This window comes from Boleophthalmus pectinirostris, unplaced genomic scaffold, assembly GCF_026225935.1.
Source record: "Boleophthalmus pectinirostris isolate CB_2022bp ecotype Guang Dong unplaced genomic scaffold, ASM2622593v1 HiC_scaffold_7, whole genome shotgun sequence".
Taxonomy (NCBI): Eukaryota; Metazoa; Chordata; class Actinopteri; order Gobiiformes; family Gobiidae; genus Boleophthalmus; species Boleophthalmus pectinirostris.
The window spans coordinates 31,948,075-31,974,129 of NW_026571473.1; the positions used below are offsets into that span (position 1 = coordinate 31,948,075).

Consider the following 26,055-nt stretch of genomic DNA (forward strand, 5'->3'; position numbering starts at 1 on the left):
CTACAGAGACACCCCACCAGAAAAGTTACACACTGTGCCTTTAAAGGGCTCGTATGACACTGTTTTCTGATATAATGTTTCTTCATCACAAACAGACCTGGAGTTGGGTTTTGTTTCATTCACACATGTTTAAAACACAAACTCTGCATATTTAGAATTCTTCTCTCAAACACTGTTCCACCTTGTGATGTCACGTGGCAATACAGGAAGTGCTCCACTGTGTTTTTAAACTCCATACACCTTCACTAGAATCATTTGGATAACTTCAGCCCTGGAATTGCCAATCTCTATGGAACAAAACGTAAGAAGTAGCTGTGAAAATCACCACTTCATGACATCACAAGGTGGAACAGAGCATTTTGAGTTTTGGAGATGTAGACAGACTAAGACTAAGACTTATTGAAACGTGTGTGAATGAAACAAAACACAACTCCAGGTCTGTTTTTGATGAGGTAACAACATTTTAACACGGTTTAAAGCTCACAAAAGCGTTTGGAAAATATACAACCTTCAAATATTTTATGAACCATTTCTATGTACGGAAGATTTATTCATGTGAAAAAACGAGTTCTCGCGCCACTTCTCCAGGCAGAATGAGCCGCTCCGCTGTGAAATGTGAAAAGTGTCTTGCCCAAGGACACAAGAGATTGATTGTCAGCTTTGGAACAATTCATCTCACAGCTAATCCCCTCCCGACGTGAAGATGAGACAGTCTGACCTGTGCTGCTACGGTCCCACACACACACCACACACACACAAACACGACACACACATACACACACAAAACAATACAGTGTGCGGTGTGTGTTACTATAGGTAATACAGGGGAAAATATGAAGGATAACTGGGAGATGTTCTGAAGGTCGGTCAGGTTTGGAGGTGATTGGAGTGGACAAAGAAGAAGTTAAGAAGCAAATTGTTTTTATTCGCTGATGTTTACTGTGTTAAAGGTTACACAAAATTGAGTCTTGTGAGCTTTAAGTCATGTTATAATGTTGTTACCTCCTCAAAAACAGACCTGGAGTTGTGTTTTGTTTCAATCACATACTGTATATTTGAGTAATCCTTTATTATGTCTGTTTACATCTTCTGTTTTTCCATGAAGCGATAGCTGCCTTTTACTTTTTATTATGTAAAAATGGGCAATTCCAGGGCTGAAATTGTCCAAATGATTCTAGTGAAGGTGTATGGAGTTTAAAAACACAGTAGAGCACTTCATACGTGACATTACAAGGTGAAACAGAGTGCTTTTAGGCTACGTTTGCACTGAAACTAATCACTGTATTACTGTATCACCGTATCGGAAATGATTTGTGTCCAGACACGTCGTTTCTGTGTCCGCAAGCCTTCCCTATCCACACAGCTTTGAGCACATTTGTTTACGTTTTACAGAAACAAAACTTTAAACTGCTTGGCTAATTTGTATTAACTGAGCGCTCAAAAAACATCTCGTTATTGTGCACTGATGCGGTTCAGCTTCTGTCGTACTAAAGGACACGACTGGAATATGAGTGTCCTTTCTGTGACAGAGGGGTGTTCTGCTGATGGTGAGTCTGTTCTGTGCTTCTATCACATTGGAGATGGTTCATGTTAAACTTTTCAGAGATTATACATCTGCAGGTCGTACACGTAGACTGTATATATGAATGGATATATATTTCAGCCTCTTAGCGTTTTGGCGGTGAATTACTTCACGGTACATAGACCCACATCAGCGTATCAACGGTTTCAGGTGGCCACACAGTGCCGGATCAGATCCGTACTCAGATGAATTCGTGGGAGCTGAGTTTTCAGTCAGATTAGTGCGGACGAACACTGCATCTGCAACGAAAACGTCTTGAATACGTACTAGTGTGGACGGGACTTAGTCGGAGAGAAGAACTCAGCCAGAACACAGGATTGTGTGTTAAACATGTGTGAATGAAACAAAACAGAAAAGAGAACAGGACAGTTTGCAGTGCTCCAAAGTTATTCCTCACTTACCTTATGCATTCTGATTGTAATTATTCATCATGATGAGTTTATAAGCTCTTCACAACTCTCAGAGACCAGTGCGGAGTTGTGTTGTCATGGTGAAACTAACACATACTAACACACATTGGACAATAAAACACTTTATAAGTAGTTGCAGACACCGTGCAGCAGACTTATTTTAATCTGACGAGCTGCTTATACAACATATCTGTACAGATATCACAGAGAAACGAGAGGCTCTGATGTTGTGAGTGTGAGTTATTTCACATGCTGCACTGCTGATTGCATCTGCAGGGGTTGGAAGAAAAGATTTTTTGAAAAGCAAGAGCATAGGTTGTGTTCTATTCTATGTAAAAAAAAAAAAAAAAAAAGTGGAATTTACCTTAAAGTGGACAAATTATATTCTGGACTTTATTGGCTTTTAAACATCCTCTCGAAATCTATGCTTCATGTTTCAGATATTAAAGAGGAGGTATTACACTTATACTCAAAAAACAACATTTTAAAATTCATAATAAGTTTAATTTTTGTTATTACACCTGCCTTTGCTCCCCATGCAAAAAAAACACTCCCCTTTCAGAGCAGTATCACACCACAATCAGCGTGCATCCTGCTAATGAAACTACTGCACATCGCATAGTAATAGTATTGCATAGTAATAGTATCGCATATATAACATTGCAAGTTATAGTGTACTGTGTTATATGCTGTTTTTACATATTTATACAAAATTTAAATTAAAATAATACTGTGTGGAAACAGATAATGTGTTGTGGGCTGAGCATTGGACCAAGTTTACTGCTAAGTGTAAGAAGGGTTTGAATAGTGACAGGAAGAGATCACAAGATTACACAAACACGCATGGATGACGTCTAAAAGCTCTTCAGGCATGTTTTTTGAGGAGATAACAGTGTTATAATATGCCGCAAAGCTCCAAATAACCTCTCTTTTAAATGCCTATCTTTGAAAAACATAGAAAACATTAACAAAAATGATCACGTTCTATAGTTTCAGTTCGGATATCTCTTCCACAAACCTTAGCTAAACCTTACCCATCTTACGACACCAGGTTCTAACGTTTCCTGAGCGCTTCTAAACTTACGGGGGGAGCAGCTGCCTCGTTCACCTCTGCGCCGTCTGTCACGTGACCAAAAACACACTGACACATGCCATTCAAACAGAGCGTGACCTTTGACCTGTGTGTGTTAACCCCATACACCATGGAACCTATTAGTATTTCACCTACAGAACATCGTGTACAGAGAATAGTGTGCAAACTGACTGTCATAGTGTTGTTACGATACTACTATTTCAAACTCGATTTCGATACTAAGGAAAAGACTTCAGAACGCTCTTTATTCAGATAATAGAATGTGATTTTCAGTATTAAATTGTAGTATTTTCTTTTATTTTATCGTGCGGTCTTGTCTGTGTAATCCCTCAGTGGTCCAGGTAGGTTCCATAGTGGTCCTAAAGTGCGGTACGTTTGTCTAGTGTGAGCGCAGCTGAACCACTCCCAGGCCCAGCACGGTTTGGTTTGGACTCCGGCCCGGTTGGAGAAGGTGGGCCAAAGCACAGCACGGTCGCTCATGTACACATCTCATACGAGGAAAACAGTGAATAAACTCCAGCTCCAAAACACACAGTGAATCCGCGCTGACCTTCAATAAGGACTGTGATAGAGGTCGTGACAGAAATCCGGCTATTATTACTGCTCCGTACTGTTTTTATATCCATAAATGCACGCACATCTGTCTCACTTTTCTGCGCTAAAAGCATTAACACATGTCACCAAACAGCGGCATATGATGACACCATCGGGCTGTGGCTCGGTTCGGTTGTGCAGGTGTGAGATGTGAGCACAGTACGGTTCTTAAATCCTAGAGCACAGGTGTCAAACATGCGGCCCGGGGGCCAGATCCGGCCCTCCAAGACCTTTAATCTGGCCCTCGGCTGATTTTCTACTAAAATATTTTAATTCTATTTTTTAATTAAAATATTGTTAATTTTCTGCGGTGCTGAGCATAGCAGCATCTCCAGCATCTTTGTGCGTGGCCCCTCCCACCAGAGCAACACAAATGAAGACTTGTCTCTTTCCAAACACTCTTAAAGGACGATCGTTTTGACTGTTGACCGTGACACCCTCATCAGAAAAATGTCCAACATGAGAAAAGTGGAGCCGAGTGCAGGATTTTCCAAGAAAAACTTTGTTATTCCTATTTATACATGTTAATGTTAAACAAGTTCATGTTAAAACATTGTGTTGAAATTGTATTTTTCTTAAAGTTTCAGGTTGTTCATAATATTATAATATTTTGTAAAAGAAAGAGTTCATCAATTAAAAAAGATTTCTGTAATAGATTTGTGTTTCTCTGCACAAATATTTGAACTTATTGTTATTTTTGGGGTTTATATGCCAGGAGTTTTCTGATCCGGCCCCTTTGGGATCAAAGTCGGTTGGATACGGCCCCCGGACCAAAATGAGTTTGACACCCCTGTCCTAGAGGGAGTGCACCATTATTCTTGTTCTGATACAGCTCGAGGTCATTCTGAAGCTACACATGCATCACGAATTTTGGACTTCCGGTCATCGCGCAATGCATACTGGGAAGGATTTTACGAAAAAATGAGCATCAAACCGTCATGTTTGATTTCCCAGTCTTTTCAAGTCTTTTGAACCGTATCGTTTTTGTTTCTGGTTCTGATATTGTCATATTTTAGTTATGGGATTGGGTGTAATTGTGTGGTTGTTGGATGCCCTAACAGCGGAAAACAGGCTTCGGAAGTTTTCCGTAACTGCAAAAGGGAATCAGATGTGTGTAACTGCAAACCTCTGTTCAAACTGTTTCCCTTCCCAACGGAATTGAAAAATGATGATACAAAATATCCGCTGCAAACTCGAGATGATTTCTTAAGCAGACAAATGTTTCCTTTAGCGTCCTTCCTGTGTATCAATACTGCCCGTCACCTTCACTCTTCACTTTTCACTATTTTTCAATTCCGTTGGGAAGGGAAACAGTTTGAATGGAGGTTTGCAGTCACACACACCTGATTCCCTTTTGCAGTTATGGAGTTCGCAAACTTCCGAAGCCCATTTCTTGAGCTATTTTCCACTGTTAGGATCCAACAACCACACAATTACAATGTCTGAATCCCAAAACTAGAATATGACAATATCAGAACCAGAAACAAAAGCGATATGGTTCAGAAGACTTGAAAAGATCGGCTTTGACAATAGACGCATCCCACTGGGAAAACAAACATGGAGGTTTGATGTTCATTTTTTCAGAGGATCCTTCCCAGTATGCATTGCACGATGACCGGAAGTCCGAAATTCGTGATGCATGCATTCAGGAAAGGATAATTTCTGTCTTTAAGGGACTTTTTTAGTATCCATACTTTTTCAAATGAGTATCTAGTTTCAGTATCGATTAGTATCTGATTTTCGATACTTTTGACACTCTACGTCCAAACAGCCCCCACAGTGGAGTGTTTTAAATCTTGTCTTACAACCCACTTTTATTCTTTGGCTTTTTATTTACTTTATTTATTTTACTTATTTACTGCCATTGAATGTATTTTATGGTTTTGCTTTTATTTGATTTGACTGGTTTGATTGTTTTACGACTGGTATGACCACATTTTATCAATTTACCTTTTTGTTGTTTTCATTTTATGATCTCTGTGCAGCACTTTGGAAACTGCGTTGGTTGTAAAATGCTACAGAAATAAAGTGGATTTAGATTTGGATCTTACTCGTAGCATCACATTACCTTAAAGTGCCATGAGTTGCGTAGTTCTGTGTAGTAGAGATATTTTGGGGAGTGATGAATAATAAATGAAGTAAAGAGCTTTGAAACTGTGATTTCTGTCAAGTCTGATGGTAATATTTGGGAACAGCAGAAGGTCAGTGGGTTGCCAGCTCAGTTTCAGTTTCTTGTCAATTCTAAACACACTGTTTTTAGGCTGTTGGGCAAGACACTGTTTGCTCTTGATAATACAGCACTATCTGAGGAAGTTGTTTGTAGTTAAAGGACAAATATGACGCATTATTCGTATTGTTATTGGCTTTTAAACATGCTTTCTAGTATCTTAGCTTTGGAGCAAACTTTTCAAACCACTTCATGACATCATAAGGTGGACAGAGCATTTTGAGCTTTGGGAGGATTACACACAAAAGAATGAATGGAACAAAATATAACTCCAGGTATGTTTTTGAGGAGGTAACAACATTATTATTTTTTATTTTTACTGGATCATTTGCAGCATTACAAAAAAAAAACAAAAACATAAACCACAACTACATGGATCATGACAGGAAGGGTCAGAGCTGAAACAAAGGTACCAAACGCATGAACAAGTTTGCGTTCATAACTCTACTCACTGTACATATAAGAGACAAAATATAAATTAAAACAAACAAAACCCAATGCACAATTTATCAACTCCAGAGCTCCGTATTTTCCAAAACACTACACCCTGTACTCTTTTGAAAAGGCTTCTACAGTGTTGGACTGTTTAAAATCATCACTCCCATTGTTCCACAAACCAAAGCCAGAAACCAGAAACACCATTACTTTTTTCCTAGTTCTTACCTTCATTTTTAATATTTTTTTTAAAGATACCAGTTTAGATTTGCTTTTTTTTCTTTTATGGTCGTACTAACTAATAATAATGTTAACAAAGGCACAAAAGTTTATCGTTTATGATTGTGTGAAATAAACCACAATGAGAATGAAAGAATGTAAGGATTTTTTGTTTGTTTGTTTTTTTGTTTATAGTAGGGTTGTCCAGATCCGATCACGTGATCGGAAATCGGTGGTGTTCACGTGACTGCAGACTCGATCCGGACGTTATGTGCCGATCAGGTGTCGGATAAATAATATACGTATACATAACACACAGCACACAACAGTTTTTTCTGAGGTGCGTGATTTGCTCAGGGACGTCCAGTTAGCGTGACTATCTGTCCCAGCGCCTGCTGTACTAGTGCCGCACTTATGCTGGGACTATTGGGCCGTGCCGTACTCGGGCTCTGTTGCCTGGGGTCGATGGCATCATTGGACGGCGCTTTGTTGCAAACAAAACAAACAGCGCTGTGCTTTTGGCGGTGGGACCGATGTTGCGGTGCACGCGCCGCGGTGGGTTTGTGGATGTGGTGGCAGTGCAGGGAGTGGGGGCGGCCGGGGGAGAGCGGCTGTGGGGCTTCTGTCATCTCGTTTTTATTTGGTAAGATCTTGTAGTATTTGGATTTCATAGACGAGTCTAAATGTTTCAAATGTAATGCACATGCAAACATATAATATACAAACTCTAGATTGTGCAGAGTCTGGTCTCAGGTCTGATCTGATTCTGGTCTGGTTCCTGTTTTGTCCAGTTCAGTAAGTAAACTAAGTACACATTCCAAGACCAGACTGCGAAATGTAAAGATGTGATCGCTACATCCCTAGTTTATAGTCGTACAAACTGATGATAATGTTAACGAAGGCACAAAGGTTAATCATTTATGATCGTACAAAATAAAAGTTAATGTTAAAGAAAATTTTTAAGAAAAGCATGTGTTTAGTAGTTAAGAGTCGTGTTTTTTTTTTTTTTTTCCCATTTATACCATTTGTACCAGTGGAAGCACACTAAACAAAATTATAACGTGGTTTAAACCTCACAAGAAACACATTTTGCGTAACATAGGACCTCAAAAGTGTTTTCTATTGTCCTGTGTGGTTCCGGGCAGCTCCTGTAGAACTTGGCACCTGTCACTTCCAGGAAAGCCCCTCTTGTGTTCTGCCGGCTATAGATATAATGGTATACGTTATACAGAGCTCAGTCCTGAGGTGTGAGAGTCCTGCGGAGGGCTGTTTATGTCCAAGCAGCACAAATGTCTCCACTCACACATAAAGCATTCCTCTGTGCCTCTGAGCAACGCATGGGGAGCGGCTTTGACCCCTGAACCTTGTAAGGAAGGTGAGTAAATAGCTCGTCCATGTGTAATACGGCCGCGGCATATAAACGCTGTTATATACATGTGTTTGTGAACGACGAGATCCTTTTTCAACCTTTTAATACCCCCGACAAAGAGGGCATGTTTGCACCAGCGTGGGGGCGGCCGCTGCTGTGTGCGCGGACATAAGTGAGCTGAAGGTGTTGACGCTCCGCCACCTGCTCGTCTCCATGGAGATGGCATTAAACGTGTCCATCTTGCATTATTCAATTTGAGGTGTTGAAAAGCACACACTGTAACCGCGAGTGGGGTTCGCTCTCCGCAGATCTGACCTGTCTGGATGGGTTTCCTCTGGGCACATTTCTCTATAACAAGAGAATTTCATATATTTACTCTAATCCAGGGATTGTCAAAGTTTTGGAGGCAGAAAATATCCCAATCACCCTCTGCCAAGTTCAAACCATGTATAAAACAAATTTTAAGTCTAGATTAATTTATCTAGTAGTTTCCATTTTTTATTTTTGTTTGACTATACTGTAAAATACCAAATTATAGCCTGGTTTCAATTAACCGCTGGGTGCAGGTGTATATTTTGATAAATAACCGCCGGTTCCAAATAAACAAAGAGTCTAATGTATAAAAAAAATTAAAAACCAAGGAAGAAGTCATGACCACTGACGCTGCACGTTTTTCTTCTACACCTGTTTTGCTTTGCTTTGTTTTTACTTTGCCTATTGTGCTTTCTTTCAGTCAGTGTTTGACCAGATTGTTGATCACCATGGCTCCGGTGCAACAAAAATATAAAAATATGACTTAAAATTTTAACTTTCTGTGATAAAATATGCAGAGGAAAATGTGGGAAAAGCAGCTATGAGTCATCGTAGCTGCTGTGGAGTGAAAGGGAAGTTGTGGCAAAAAGACAAGGAAAGGCAGGAATCGTGCTGACAAGGCTGGCAAAGTAGTCGCCAGGCCATCGTATAACGGCAACTGTAAAAAAATGTAAATTAAAAAACCTGTAGTCATACTGGTTAAAAGAATTTGAGTACCATATTTTCCCAGTGTAGCTGAGCAAGATTTTTGTGAGGAAGGAATTAATCACCGGTCCCAAATTGCCATCTGGTCTCAAATAAATGCCTGGTCTGTTACATGATTGAACCAAATAAACACTCTGGCTATTATTTAGTATTTTGCAGTATGTCATAAGAAATTGTATTCAATATGTAATGAGGAATACTTGACATTTATTCGAGGAGAAACCCCCGACCCATGGCCCATGCTGCTCTGTGGTCTCCTGACAGATTGACTCAATGCTCAATTGGTAGTTTTCAGATTCTAGAACCTTTTTCTTCTGATGAGCTACCTTTACCAAAAGAAAATGCCAGGTGCACTGTGTAACCTTTTAGTTGGGAGTCCGTAGTCCATAGAAACTATTCATTTTAGTGGTCACAAGAAACTTAGCATAGGAAAGCCTTGGATGGGGTAAGGTTAGATACTTCTAAAACATAAACCTTTATCTATGGTGTTTCATTAAATTTGACTCACTGAGCACAATTTGTATAATTCAGAAATCCCTTGGCGAGCTACTTGGAAGGGAGTGGAGAGCTACTGGTAGCTCCAGAGCTACAGGTTGGAGATCCCTGTTCTAGACGGTAATGATGTCATACTCTCAGATGAGGGGCAAGGGCCAGTTTTTTCTTTAGATTACATTGTACTTTGCCATCAAATATCTAAAAACAAAATGCACAACTGGAGCAATAATATATCACTGAGAGGTATTTAACTTGGTTTTAGCTGCAAGATCTGGCAACCCAAAGCCAGAAGATCATTTTGGTTCTGATTGGGTGACCGGCTTGAACAAGGGAGTAAGATGTCTTTGAGGTGTTAATGTTGACAAGACATTTTGGAGTTTCAGACTTTTAAATTACTTTTAGTTAGGGTTGTTCTGATACAGAGACTGGTATCGGCAAAAGTGCAGATACCGCACCTTTTTCAGCAGGTTAAATGTAGACCATAGAGGCTCTGCAGACACTTAAAACATGCTGATAATTACAGGAATGACATTTGTGTTTCCTCTTTGATACCTTCATGTAGCTTTTGGTGTAGACTCTATTGAGAATGCAGCGACAACAGCGGCAAGAGCTTTAACTCAGACTTTTGTTTACCTGATAAATTCTATGACCGACTAGACCAAAATCTCACTGTATTACAAAACAAATCTGCATTTTAGCAATAATGATTTTAGCTGACCTCATCTGTATTAATTAATATTGACGTATAGAATGTTGTAAGGTCATCTGTAACCCAGCAACAGCAGAGTGTGGGTCTGTGAGCTCCAACGTGTTACAATGGATGATAAATGAGACAACGGACAGTGTATGGGCACGCCGGCATGTTAAGACACAAGTGTCACCCATGATTCACCCGTGTACACACCTGACCAAACCAACATTACAATGCTGACGGCTCGTGCTTCCTTAAGGAAACATTAAAGTGTGACTAACTCTAACTAACCTTTACGTTTTGGAGATTTTTTCCCAAGTATATGCTATGTAATTTTCCCTTCATCATTCAAAATCCAACCTTTTTTCCAGGCAATTCCAACATACTAAATAGAAAACTTCCTCTCATGACTGGCCCCTTGCCCCTCCCGTGTGTGAGTGACAGGTGGTGAAAAAGCTGACATACTATGAGCACTTTAAGAGGTGTGACACGATCAGGAAGCACTGACTCTCAGCTGAACTTTATTTCATTTAGACCGGTGCATTTTTGGATGTGGGGGATGCATGGATGAAGCTTTAGTTCAGGTATGAAAGGCTGGTAGGTTAGATCTGGACTAACAGCAGAAGAAAACCGTGGGTGGTGATCATGTTGGGAGAAAGCAGCTCAGACTGTCTGACCGGGGACTTCTGCTCCACTCCGGCCTCAGACTCCAGGTGAGGAGACCATCTGTAAACCTCTCACATCTACGTATTTGTTTAATTCGATGTTTTCTTAAGTTCATAGCTGTAATATCGGTCCCCACTCGTACAATAATTACAATTTCAACTAAACCTCGGATGTCGTTAGCTCTCATATTGATACTTTGCACTCCAGGGAAGTTCTACATGTATCTTCGTGGTGAAACGTTCAGCAGTTACCATGGTGACACACTGCACTCATTAGTAAACGCACAAAGTTTTGAGATAGTCTGAGGCTACGTTTACACTGAAATGAATCACCGTATCACCTTATCGGAAACGATCTGCGTCCAGACGCGTCGTTTCTGTGTCCGCAATCAAAGCCTTCCCTATCCACACAGCTTTGAGCACATTTGTTTACGTTTTACAGAAATTAAACTTAAAACTGCATGGCTAATTTGCATAAACTAAGCGCTCAAAAAACAGCTCGCTATTGTGTGCTGATGTGGTTCAGCTTCTCTCAAACTAAAGGACACAACTCAGTGGAATATGAGTGTTCTTTCTGTGACAGAGGGGTGTTCTGCTGATGGTGAGTCTGTTCTGTGCTTCTATCGCGTTGAAGATGGTTCATGTTAAACTTTTCAGAGATTATACGTCTGCAGGTCGTACACATAGATCGTATATATGAATGGACATATATCCTCGCCTCTTAAAGGTTGTATAGAGGATTTTCCAAGGAACGAGAAATCCAGCGACTGTCCTTTTTCAAATGTTGCGCATGCGTGAAACCACCCCCCCTCCCCTACAGCTCCCTACGTAGAAACGCCTCCTCCCGCCTCCTCTTTACGCCAGAAACAGGTTTGTTTACAGCCGGTGCGCTGCACATGACTTGTAAACAACTAACTACAGTGTTGGTTAGGCAAGGGTGTGTTTCGCGGACGAGTGAGGAGGGGAGAAGAGCGGAGGGGAGAGGGAGAGCGGAGATTCTGTGCCCGGAGAAGTGAGGAGCAGGGGGAAGAGTGGAACGGGCAGCGGGGAGAGGAGCAGGAAAGGGGTGCAGAGAAGAGTTGCGCGGAGATTCCGTGCGAATGAACTAGCTACAACACGCAGCAGCAAGCGGACTCTTTCTTTGCCTTGAAAATTACGTTTTCAGACATAGGATATCGCTTTCGTGTCCTGAAAAACGTTTGACTAGCTCTTGGAAATAAAGTACGTTTTCATAATAAGCAGAAGTGACCTGTCCAGGAGTAATTTGGCGACCAATGCGTCAGTCTTTAGACCCTGCGTCTGCTTCAGTCGCGCCATCGCTGGAATGAATCTATAAGAATCACCTTAGTTTGGCTTCGCTGCTTTTCCCCTTGTCTTCTTCTTTCAGCGACCTCAAAAACGGACTTTCTTTTGCGGCTAACTGCTCCTGGATTCTTGTCGCCATTGCAACAAACTTTGTGCGAACTGCGAGGAAGATATAGGTCAAAAAAAGCCGCTAAGAACTGTTGCGTTGGTGGAGTAAACAGCGTCTGTGCGTCTTGCGTCTGTGGACTGCGTGACAGGCGTACGTAAACCACGTACCGGCGGCGCGCAGGCAAGTCAGTTACGCTAGAAACGTAGGGAGATTGATTGACAGCCTGTCAGCTAACAGATAACGAGGCAGTGTCGTTATCTATTGGCAAATGTTTAGCCCCACCACGTCCAGAGTTGATGAATTTTTATTCTCTTTTTTTTGGTCATCATAATTACAAGGCTACTGCACCTCTATAATGCTATCATTGACAATTTGAAACAAAAAAAATCCTCCATACAACCTTTAACGTTTTGGCGGTGAATTACTTTGCAGTACATAGACCTACATCATGTCAGTACTCAGATGAATTTGTGGGAGCTGGCGGCACCAGATCGTTCCGTCTCTGGAGCTGTTTTCAATTGGATTAGTGTGGACGAACACTGTATCCACAATGAAAACAACTCGAGTACGTACTAATGTGGACGGGGCCTGAAAAGTCAAAGAATGCAAAATGGATTTAAACAGCACACTTTCAGGAGCATGTGATCAGTATGAATGTTTATGGTCTTGTTTAGGAGTTTGATTTTCAACAAAAAGGTGAGCATGACTAATTGAAAAACAGAAATCAGCTCCCCTGTTGTAGCTCTAACTAAATCAGCTTGTGGTAAAACAAAGCTCAGAGTGAAGTCTAATTTGAGTCACAATTTCAGATTGAATAGTGCCTTCAGTTAGCATCACACTCCCAGAGAACGTTGACGACATCAGCTACAAAAGAGCAATAGCCTATCACTGAGAGTCATTTAAACTGGTTTTATCTGTTAGATCTGGCAACCCAAAGCCAGAAGGTCATTTTGTGTTCTGACTGGATAACCGGCTTGAGCAAGGAAATACGATGTCTGTGAAGTGTTAATGTTGACAAGACATTTTGGAGTTTTAGACTTTTAAATTACTTTTTGTTAGGTTTGTTTTGATACGGATACAGGTATTGGCAAAAATGCAGATACCGCACATTTTTCAGCAGGTTAAATGTAGTCTATAGAGGTTCTGCAGACACTTAAACATGTTGATAATTACAGAAATGACATTTGTGTTTCCTCTTTCATACCTTCTTTTAGCCTTTAGTGTAGACGCTACTGAGAGTGCAGCGACAACCACAGCAACAGCACAAACTCAGGCTTTGTTTATTTTGCAGAATTAGCCATGTGTTCTGAGGATGAGCACCTTTCTACAGGCCTCACTGTTGGTTTTATCCATGCACTACGATAGAAAGTAACAAATTAGAAAAGTGCTTAAATCAGCACTACCTATGGTCAAAATCATTATATATTTGACTCACACTTAATTCTCAAAATCTAATTTATTCTTTTAGATTTTCTTTAGAAATAGCCTTTTAGTAGATGCATTTATTGTTCTTGAACTGTAACAAAATTGAGTAGCCTTCGTCTACTTCTTCACATTATGTGGTATCAGACTGGTATAGGTATCAGCAAGAATCACATCAGATCCCAAGTATTGGTATCGGATGCCAAAAAAATTGTATTGGAACAACCCTACTTTAGTTCCAAATTCGAATGTTCATACCTTGACAGCTTTGACTGGACTCTTCCGTCTTCCTCACAAGTGTCATGTGATGTGCTGCTCAGATGATTTAAAAAGATTTTGGTGCCGTCTTCCTACATGGTGCAAGAGGACGACAGCTCCATCTGCAGTCTGAATTCTTTAGAACTATTGCCTGGATGTGAGAAAGTTGGTACACTCCCTTATCTCGATTTACAGTCTGGTAAATCGAGAAAAAAATAAAAAAAAATAAAAAATACTCAAATATAATGACTTTAAAACAATATTACAGTATGTACAAAGTAGTGGCCCAAGCAATTATGTAAGAGTAAAATGGAATTTGGTGGACATTACTACAAACAAATACATTTTTTGTCACTTGCAGATAATAGAAACTGATTTTGACACCCAAATGATCATTTTAAAAGCTCTTTTTTAAACAATATTGTGTTTTTATTGTTATTGTATTGTTTTTTTTATTTATATTAAATAATTTGTTTATTATACCATGTGGTCTTGTACTAGTTCTGATAAAACTAAAGGTTTAAAGGTAACTTTTCAACTTATTTTCTCCATGTTGCTTTGTTTCACAGTATGGCATTAAACCTTCCTATTTTCATTGAGACCAAACCAGACCAAGTTACAGGTCAGGTCTGTGGAGCGGCAGTCAGAATACCTCTTTTTCTAGGTATTTTTGAGCCATAAAACCATCTGTAATAGAATAAATGTAAGGTAGAGTTGTTTAATGTCACACTGTGGAACATTCAAGCAGGTGATGGACCTGCAACATAGCAACCGTTACATAATGCACTTTTGAGGTCAAATTTTATCCAGTTTGTGTTTTTTAGTACTGATATTTGCTCAAATGAATATCCAATTTCGATATTAGTTTTAGTACAACTTAGTATCTGATTTTTGATACAGATTTTTGACAACACTACTCAAGAGCACTGTTTCATTTTAAGTATAGGCAGGAGTTTATGTTGGCTTGGCTCCCGTCGTAAACTGTAAAATCTCCAAAATGGATTCTTGCCCAAGGAGAAAGTGCAGTGTCCTTCAGCGCGGGTGTTTTTTTACGGGCTCGTGTTTTCTATTTGTGTTTGTGTCTTAAAGGGACGGGAATGGCAGTTATGTCCACACTGGTGTCAACGCCCGTCTTCATGCGCTGGTGCTAAAGTCTTTCCATTTGATCACAGCAGACACACGTGCAGGACCGTGAAGGAAGGCATGCTCTGGGACAATGCACCCCCCCCCACTAATGTGACCACCTCACACCTCACACAACTGCACATTGAATACGATGAACAATGTGATGAGACATAAAGGGACAGACTCTGTAATATATACTTTGAAGAACACAAATTATGCATTCTTTTGGCTTTAATTCTCTTTTAAAGCGGATCCATTTTGCACAATAGTCTTTTTCAGAGGTTTCTCATTCTCATTTACCCTCTCAAAGTTTTATTTGGAGTGATTTGTGCATGTTTGAGTAATCTTTAGTCTCTAAGATGTCATATTGCCGATCAATGCCTGTTTTTACTGTCAATGGCATATAGCCCTAACCTGATTCATCAGCCGGTTTCACTTTGTTTGACTTCGTAGAAACCGTCTGACCTCGCAGTGTTAGAATTCGTTCGCTCAACGGTAGGCAGGTACTCTTTATCATTTAACCAATCACTGCTATTTGGTCATGACGTATGTAATGGTATATTAAGCTTTTCCTAAATCCTGTAGGAAGAAGGGCAATAACGTCTTTCCTACTGATGAAATTCAACAAACATTCTCTTTATTTCTGCTTTAAATCCTTGATCTCAGGAGTCATTGACAACACTGAATATATGGCTCTTCGCTGATTGGCTGGTGCCTGAACTCGCACTTCCAGGGTTCTTGCAAACTGTCTATTGAATTTTGATTGTTGACCTAGTCGCTGGAGAGAAATGAAATTGAGTGGAGGCAGTAGGTGACGCCAGCCTGGCTAATATACCCCCTACTCTGAACTTACTTTGTCCAGTTTTACATTTTCTTATTTTCTTTAATTTGATACAAATGAAAAAAAAAAAAAAAAAAGGACAGGTGGTACCACTGAACCCCCTTGCACCAACACCACCGCCCCCTCCTCCCCTTCTCACTCCCACAGTCCTGTAGGTCACAGGATTCCCACAAACAGTCGGACGTGACATAAAGTCAATTCAAAATTGCGGCGTTGCAGTAAGAGCAGAGGTGTAAAACTGTGAGCCAGTGTGCCTCTCTCATTTACACTGTTCAAACTGGCGCCTGGAAGATTAACTCTCCATTAAACAATAGGGCTGACATGTTTTTAATCATGGTATGCATATTTATAGATTCACATTTGTGGAGGCAAATTGATCTTAGACGACATGTGTTCACCGGGAAAGATTATATAGCACCTCACAGTGGGAAGGGTTCATATTTGATTCCCAAGTCGTGTTTGCTAACCTGGCTCATGTCAGATTGATATGTGTGTCACTCTAAATTTAGTTCTACCTGTCAGTCTGGAACTGCTCTCACTGAAAATAACTGGGCAAAGGTAGAACACCATGACGAGTAATAGAATCTGATTAGTTTAAGTGTCACAACAACAGAACAAGATGATAAACCAAATTTTTTCTTTAATCCAGCTGAGAGAGAAGCACAGACATCTTTTATCACTTACGTCTGCACTTAAAGGACCAATCTATCCATCCATTTTCTTCCACTCAGCTCCTTCTTCACCACAACAGTCTGATACAGCCACTACATCTCTGCAGACTCTGCATCTATCCGCTTGTCAATCTCTCGCTCCATCTTTCCCTCACACTTGAACAAGACTCCAAGATACCTGAACTTCTCCACTTGAGGCTGGAACTCTCCACGCACCTGCAGAGGGCAAGCCACCTTTTTCCAGTCTAGAACCATGGCCTCAGATGTGGAGGAGCCGATCTTCATTCAAGCTGCTTCACACTCAGCTCAAACTGACCAAGGGCATGTTGAAGGTCCTGGTTTGTTGAAGCCATCAGGACAACATCATCAAAGAGCAGAGATAAGACCCTCTGATCCCCAAACCGCCTGTCTGGTCCCTGTATGACCGAAGCAGGAGATGTGTTTGCATTGCCAGCCATAAGTCAGACCTACTCCCAGTGTCAGTGGTTCTGTAAACGGCCCATGTTACCCCATTTCTGACCTCTGTTACAATATTATTCCCTCATCAAAACTGCCATGCTGCTTTAGTTGAAGGATTGGTTGTTGGTTGGGTTTGGGAGGTTGTGACGATGTGGTTGAACGGACACACACAATGTCAGCATGCACATAAGGTTTGAAGCAGCTACTGCGTGACATTCATGAACGAGTCGGCTCTTTTAAACGGTTTCTTAATGTGGATGGTTGGAACTGGATTTCATTTTCTAACCAAATATTTTTTCTTTCCGATTTTTATGAATTCACTGATTAAACAGAGCAGGAGTCACAAGAGAGAGCTTTGTGCACAAAAACACATTTGGCATCAAAATAACAGTTCATTTTTAAAGATTATTATTATTTTAGTGCAACGTTTTATTTAGGTTATGTATAATTTCAATGTATAAAAGCACTCTCACTCTCAGTTTGAACCATTTTAAACAAATCAAAGCCTTAGTCATTCCTCTCTGTGATTAGTTTAAAGATAAAATAAGTTTTCACATCGACTTCTGCCATATAAAGGAATTTAAAAATAGCCAGTCTTGAATGAATGGATCCAAAAGATTCGGAACCCATAAAAGAGCCAAAAGTCCCATCGCTGCCAGCTACCCACAGGTTGTTAGCCACGTCATACTCCGCATACAGTACAGTGTCCAGTTGGTCATATATTTCTTGCTGAATGCTGATGACAGGGAGTGGTTAGTGTGAGTTGTAAAGCAGACAGAGGAACGCTCATGTGTCAGTGCGGACATGAGAATCGCTCTGAGCAAACACAGGGTTACGTCTGTCCACATCCTCCTTCACAGCTCCTCACTCACTGACACTGGGTAAGACAAAAACATGTGTTGCGGTTAGAGAGAAAGAAAGTCTAATGAAATTCGACTTTTCATTTTTTCACAATCTTCTCTTTGAGCTGATTATAAAAAGGTATGAAACATGACTACGATTTGAAAACAAAATTCTTAATTTGCTCTTTTAAACTTCTTTATTTGCTCTTTCCTGCAGGTGGGTGAACTCTGCAAGCAATACTCCAGTTCCAAAGGCGTCTTCTGAAAACATGTACCTGTGGTCTGGAGGAAGATCTGATGGAAAAACTCCAAGTGACTCCAAGTACGTACAACTCTTGTAAAGGGGTGGGCAATATTGAATTTTTCTTTTTCTTCGCAACCCATAAAAAAAATAATAAATGAAAAAAAATACCGCGTATATGTGAGCTTATATTATAATATCTTATTGTTTTTATTATGAGGAAAAAAAACAAAAAAACAACTTTATATACCGTATTTTCTGGGCTATAAGGGCTTCTAACGATATCAAAAAATGACTGCGTGCCCGGCAATCCAAAGCGCCCTATACACGAATCCACTCGGGTGTCCCAGCACGACTTCAGTAAACTACAAAGCTGCAGCGCACGCAAACACACACGGAGCAGACAGCGACCGCGCAGCGAAACATACCCGCAGCCACACTCATCACTCCACGCCGACGAGGAATGGAACGGAGGAACGAACCGAAAAAGTGCAATGTGTCACTTCTAGACACAACTGAACAACTGAGTCACTGCGAACACACCGACAATCCAGCGGTCCCAGACAGCACCCTCCCTACACGCCACAACTGAACAAAGCCCAGAGTCACCGTGAACGCACCAAACAAAGTCCCACTGACCCATCGAACTGTTGTGTTTCATTTGAAGTCCGGTGTGGTTTATTTGTGAAAAAAGTTTGAAAATAGACCATTTAATGACAGTGCGCCTTATAATCCAGAGCGCCTAATAGTGCGGAAAATACGGTACTTTGTAATACTTTAAATTCCACAGCAGATGGCAGCATTTTGAGGCTTCATGAAGCTTTATGCTGTGACTGGCTCTGAGGCCTCATTGGTCCATGAGGCTTCATTTTGCACATCAACACTACTAATACTTGTTTTACAGATTTTCTTTTGATATTGCTCACCTCTATAAAGTCCTCTTGTTGACACAGCAGGGACATGGTTGTAAGGGCTTGTTGATGTGTGTGTGTCAGGTCCCTGTACCAGCGTCTGAAGGAGTATGAGCTCCTGGATAAGAAGAAGACGGTGACAGCTCTGAGGGCGGGGGAGGACAGGGCCATCCTGTTGGGGCTCAGTATGATGCTCTTCTCTGTCATGACCTACTTCGTCATGGGCATCACCATCCTCCGCTCCTACTCTGACAGGTGAGCAACAAAGGGCTAAAGGGAGGGGATGTCCAAATCTTGATGTTACAGTTTATGATCTATGAATGCCCCGACACAGACGAACCTTGCACAACTCACAAGAAACTCACAAGAATCCATCTTGACATACTTCCGCTGTAGGGATCAAACTCACATTGAGGTTTGGGCGGAGCGGCAAAGTGCTTACATGAATCAAAACAAACATGACAACGACAACTGACATATGTACTTCAGCCTCGAGAAAATGTAACAATAACCAAAATATCGTGATATCGTACCGTCAATAATATCGTGGACCATCACAACATATCGAATTGCAAGTCTCTTTGCTTAAATTAAGAGTTATGGTGCAGCAATAGTTAAAAAAAAAACAAAAAAAAAAACCCAAACAAAAAGCACAGGGAACTACATAGACCATGATCCTTTGCTCCATTTCAGTGTAGACTACAAGAAGAAATAACAGTTCTAAACATTTTTAAGTCTTAGTTCTTTGGACTAAATCTTGTCACAGCATTTTAAGAGGAAAAAGTAATTCGCAGTTTTGTTAGACTCCACAAAATATCACAATAAATATCATACCATGAGACGTCTATCATGAAAATATCGTATTGAGAGATTTGGATATTGTTACATCCCTAATTGCGAGCTTTCCCACGATATCTCAATAAATATCGTACTGTGAGGTTCATACTGTGACAAAATTGTATCCTGTCACTTGGATATCTTTACACCCCTAATTATTTAGTTTGTGAAAAACATTCAGAAGGGAAGAGATTTGTGCATTTGTGACAGGGAAGATGTACTTTTCTCTCAACTGGATGTAACAAAAGTTAGATTTTTTTTAGAGTGTTCTGCTGTTGTGACATTGTCTGATTGCTTTCGGTGAGAGCGAGGCCATCCCAGACTGATAATGTATAGAAGTCAATTCAGAGTGACACATATATCAGTCTGGTGTGAGCCATGTTACAAAAGACATGTTCAACTCAAATTAACAAAGTAGAAAATACTTGGCTCTTGTGCGGTTTTGGTTGCTGAAAATCTGGTGCAGCCTCTGAGCTCATTGAGTGAATTCTGTGAGGTTCTGAGCTTTGACATGAGACATGACCTGACAAAATGTGAAGTATAGTTTATTCTTTATTTGTCAGGGACCATTTACAAATTCATTCATTTTACAAAATAATAATAATAATAATAAAAACTACCAGATTTAACTGTTGCTACTTTCTTTGCCTGGAAATCCAGAACGATATCTCTGTTTTTTTTATACAGATCAATATCAGACTGACCTCCACGCCCTCTGCTGCATCTCAAGCTTAGTCAAACATGATCGTGCCATCAGTGACTCATGAAATAAAGGAGCTCAGTAGTATCATTGATAAATAAAACCAAATTTCTCTCTCCTCAGGGCCTGTTTACACAAGAACACAAGAACAAAACCGCTAAATATTTTAATGAAAGTGCCTTTTGTTTAGACAGTGATGGCGTTTTTGGGGCTTAAAAACGCAAACATCTGAAACCATCCTCCAGAGTGGAAAAGTTGAATACGTTCCGTCTACACTGCCCAAGACGCAAAACTCTGGTCAGATCTGCTCACGTCACATACGCGTTTACGTCGCATACGCGTTTACGTCGCATACGCGTTTACGTCACATACATACAGTACACAGAAACAAACATGTCAGATGGCGTGCGTACCCAATCGAATTTCACACACTTTTGCATCACCATATGCACATAGATTTCTTCCCAAAAATGCTTCTCTAAATGAGGAATAAAAAGTGAAGACATGATGCCACTTTTACTTCTTCTGTTCAGACCGTCATCATATAAATGTGGCCTCAGATGAACAGAGTTTAGTGCCTCGCTTCGATTCTGCAGAAATCCAGTTTTTCAGTCCTGTAATATACTTTCCTGGCTAATCCACCTGTCACTCATCTTCCAACTAGGTGATTCACCGGTGGTCAGACTCACATCTTCGTAAATTATTGAAGAAGTGTTTATTCTGTATCCCGGGCAACTACTTTTCATGCAGCACCAGGAGCCTTCAAAAGTGAATAGACGCTTCTCAGCTCCTTCACATCGATTCTGTTTGTACAATTGATTGCTACAAAGGAACAAGAAAACACATTTAGTACAAATGAGTTCAAAACAATAGTCTAGTCTGCTGGTGATACAAGCGTGGATCCATGTCTCAGCATCATTTTGACTTAATAATTATGCAATGTTTCTCAAATGATAAAAAGTAGTGATGGGCGAATGGAGTCTCGTGAAAGCATTGACACCTCACTCGCAATGTTGTCTCAAATGGTTCGATGTGTCTGAGACCTTAGAGAAACACTGACCTCTAAAGGACAAATTTAAACATTGGCGCGCAGGTTTCTCAGCATCGATGAAGTATTGTTAGTGTAAGACACAGGTGTCAAACATAAGGCCCGGGGGCCGAATCCGGCCCTCCAAGACCTTTAATCTGGATCTTGGCTTATTTGTACTAAAATATTTTAATTATATTTTTTATTTAAATATTGGTAATTTTCTGCGGCGCTTAGCATTAGCAGCATTTCCAGCGTCTCTGTACGTGGCCCCTCCCACCAGAGCAGCACAAATGAAGACTTGTCTCTTTCCAAACGCTCTTAAAGGACGATCGTTTTGACTGTTGACCGTGACACCCTCATCAGAAAAATGTCCAACATGAGAAAAGTGGAGCTGAGTGCAGGATTTTCAAAGAAAAATAGACTTATTCCTATTTGCATAGAAGTTTATGTTAAAACATTGTGTTGACAATTGCATTTTTCTTAAAGTTTCAGGTTGTTCATAATATTATAATATTTTGTAAAAGAAATAATTCATCAATTAAAAAAGATTTCTGTAATAGATTTGTGTTTCTCTGCACAAATATTTGAACTTATTGTTATTTTTGAGGTATATATGCCATGAGTTTTCTGTTTTATCCCCTTTGGGATAAAAGTCAGTTGGATACGGCCCCCGGACCAAAATGAGTTTGACACCCCTGGTGTAAGACAATACTTGTGTTCAGAGCGACACCGTACCTAACAACAACAATAATAATAATGATGATTTAAAATAATATGTAAAGAGCAACATAAATATCATGCTGTAAATAAGAAAATAGGTGTTACCCTGTTAGGTGGAATTAGATCAAAGTGATCCCAAACCATGGATCACTTTTTTTCACGTGTAGATGCCATCGAAAATGAAATAAATGCCAAAAGTCTCCAAAATCACCACTAACGTCACACAACACTCCTCACTATCCAACATTTTAAAGAAATATTGGAGCATCTTTTATACTGTAGCAGTTTAGCGCTTGTCAAACCACAGAAGTGCACTGAACACTCTGAAGCACTCTGAACCAATCGCAGAGCGGAACATTCGCTGAGCCAATGAAACGCTTCGATACAGTGAAGCGATCGAAACGCAGAGCGAAGCAGTGAGGGGAGGGACCGACACTTCCACATTTTGGTCACGTGAGCGGCTGCTGCGAGACGAGCTCCGAGGCAGCGCTTCTGAGCAATTTGTTTCAGAAAGGACGAGACGTGCTCCGGAGCTCCGTCTCATTTGCCCATCACTAATAAAAAGGGTTATTGGTGACTGCTTATGTGAACGTTACTTTTTCTCTATTTGATTTAGACCTGCCTACTGCTGTTTCTGTTTTATTTTCATTTGATTTCTGAAAGTCTGAGTCCATCCCTCTATTCATGACAAAATGGCAGCCTGTGATGGATGAAATTGCTTCCTTTTCATGTGAAATACGTAGTGTCGTCTGCAGCACTATGAAAGCAAACGTGAAGTTTTCTGATGACATGACCGAGCAGAAGCATAGAAAAGGAGAAAAGCAGGGTGACAGAGAGCGTCGTCTCTTTCTCTCTGAAGCTTGTTCCCCAAGAGTGACATACAACGTTTTGTCCCTGATATATGAGATTAGCCAATCTAGAACGACACTGGAGAAGGCAGCCATTTTCTCCAGACGATCAATAACAATGTTGGGATCGACAGTGTTGAACGTGGCACTAGAAGAATAAGGATTGAGACTTTATTGTTATTGAGGTTCAATCTTAGGTCACCAGTTATTTTAGTAGTTTGATTCCAGTCTCCACATGTACTCATGACTTTATTTATCTGACCACTAACATGAACTGTTGGTACTACCTGATATATAGATGAGTAGATCTTTTTCACAACGGCCAGAAGTGCCACGATGTAGCTTCATAAATCTGCCCCATCACCAAATCTTCATCCAACAAGGTCGACAAAGGACATATTCTATTTGTGAAGAATTTATCCACAACTATCAATATAACAAAGATGAAAACTTAAACGCAAACAACGACAAGCATTAGTGAACTACTCCTGAGCAAAACAAACTTTATGGTCATGAATAAAACATAAGTAACTTGTGAACTCAGACTGATTCTTGAATAAAAATTTAAAATTGATTTAATGAGGTAGATATTACAATAGATAAAGAGAACTGTGCAGTTTGAATGCTACAAATGTTCACAGATTACATGTATTTAAACTGAAAAAATCTCTGTCTATGCTGATATCTACATCATGAAATCAATTTTTAAGTTTAATTGTAGAATGAGTCTGAGTGAACAAGTTAATTGTGTTTTATTCATGATCATAATGTTAGTTTTGCTCAGGAGTAGTTCACTAATGCTCGTCGTTGTTCGCCTTCACGTTTTCGTCTTTCTTACCTTGATAGTTGTGGATAAATTCTTCATAGACAGAATGTTTATCCTTTGTCGACATTGTTGTTTGAAGATTTGGTGATGGGGCAGATTTTTGAAGCTGGTGGAAAATACACGAAACATTTCCCCAGATATTTTGACATAGAAAAGTATTAACGTAAGTGAAGTGAAGTTTATCCTACATTGCGGCACTTCTGGCCATTGTGAAAAAGATCTGTTAAATCCCAGAAATGCAATAACATCTCCATGGATAACCTTCCATCAAAAAAAGATGCACACTGCACGTTTAATGTTAACAGATATATTCAGAATCTTAACAGTGTCTTCTTTCCTCCGGGCTCAGTATCTGGACAGAGGAGGCCAACTGCACCGTGCTGAACTCCACCCTCCTGTGGGACGTGAACTGTTCGTACAGCTGTGGAGCCGAGTGCTGGAAGTCCTCCAGGTATCCCTGTCTGCAGGTCTATGTGAGTCTGCACAACAACTCCTCCAGGCGAGTACTACGACTACTGCACAACGAGGACACGCACGAGGACAACCCAGAGGTACACACAAACGCGCAATTTTTTTCTAATTTTTGTGTCTATTCTTTTAAAAAGATATATTTTGTGCTTTATTTAATTTTTTTATCCTTCAAATTAAGTTAACATGAAATTATAAATTTGATGTTACGTCCCGACACCACTGTGTAACATTTGGGTTGGGCGTCTGTCCCCTGCTTGTTTCTACGGATATGTCATTATTTTGTCTGGAATGTTCTACAGAAGTGGTTTTCAATAGGTGAGGCCCGTCTCGCCTGGGGGGCACCAAAGAGCCACTGGAGACATACGGACTAAACCAGAACTGTTCCCAGGACTAAACCAGGACTGAACTAGAACTAAAACAGGGCTAAAACAGGACTAAACTAGAACTGAACCAGGATTGATTGTCGGGACGGGCTTGGAGGTGTGAAAGGATCGGCACAGAGCTCCGAACCCCACAGGGCTAAGTGCAGCCATTGCCCGATTGCACTTTGATTAGTCCTGGTTTAGACCTGGTTCAGACCTGGTTTAGTCCTGGTTTAGACCTGGTTTAGTCCTGGTGACCTACTGATGTTCAGTAATGTTAAAAGTCGCCTCAGATAGGCCTGCATGAAGTTGGGAATTACTGTATTTGCTGTTGCCAAAATCTTTTATAAATGCACTTAAAAAAAATAAAAAAATAAAAAATCTGTTGTTATTGAAACTCATCATTGCTAGGAACACAAAAGATGGATTTACTTTACTTCTGGGGGAGGGCAGGATGGGATTTTGCTCTACAGAATGACATTAAGATTCCATACTGTGAAACATTCCAGACAAAGCAATAATATCTCCATGGAGAAAAACATTTGACGGACCCTCCATGAGAAAACGTGTACCTTTAAGTAAAAAAAAATGTATTCTTTGCATATTATTATTTTCTTGTGTGTGTCCCTTCAGTGCTTCTACATCCCAAAGTGCCATAAAGACTACGCTGCCACTCGGGAGCTGGTGCAGGACATTTCAGAGCGCCTCAGGAACCTTCAGTCCGTGCCGTGTTTCATCGACCCCAAAGAGAGGACGGACATGGCCATCCTGACGCAGATCTACAGCCGGGGGGCGGTGTTCCACTCCCTCTTCTGGCCCACCTGCTCTCTGATCGGGGGCTCCGTGCTCATCGCGATGGTCAAACTCACCCAGTACCTGTCCATCCTGTGTGAGGGGCTCAGCAAGATCAAGACGTGACCGACGGAGACGAGTTTAAGATGTATTTGTATTATTATTTCAGTGTTATTTGCATCAGTGCTTGACTATAAAGGACATATCATGCTAAATGGTGGAGTTAATTAATCATTGGATTTATTTAGCAACTTTCAAAACACCCAAAGTGCTTTAGAGTGCATAATTCACTCCACATTTGTTCGTAAAGGCCTTGTACCTGATTGTCCTCTCATGCACTCTTAAGGTAAGGTAAGGCACACTTTATTGTACCTGTAGGAAAATTTGTCCTCATTTGACCCGTACTTCAATGCTGCTGGGAGCTCGGTCAGGACTACCACAGCAGGAGGATTTATACATGTTTTGGGTTGAAGAGGGACTGCCTGTGT

The 26,055-nt window shown here is 40.5% G+C and overlaps 1 protein-coding gene across 1 annotated transcript in view; it reads left to right on the forward strand.

Moving 5' to 3' along the window:
- LOC110154596 (calcium-activated potassium channel subunit beta-2-like) overlaps positions 1-25,693 on the forward strand; it is a 26,450-nt gene extending 757 nt beyond the window's left edge. Inside the window, exons 2-5 of the mRNA XM_020918593.2 lie at positions 18,047-18,151; positions 19,066-19,236; positions 24,292-24,493; positions 25,409-25,693. Coding sequence (XP_020774252.2) covers positions 18,047-18,151; positions 19,066-19,236; positions 24,292-24,493; positions 25,409-25,693 — 763 coding nt within the window. The remainder of the gene's footprint in view (positions 1-18,046; positions 18,152-19,065; positions 19,237-24,291; positions 24,494-25,408) is intronic.
- The last annotated feature ends 362 nt before the right edge of the window (positions 25,694-26,055 follow it).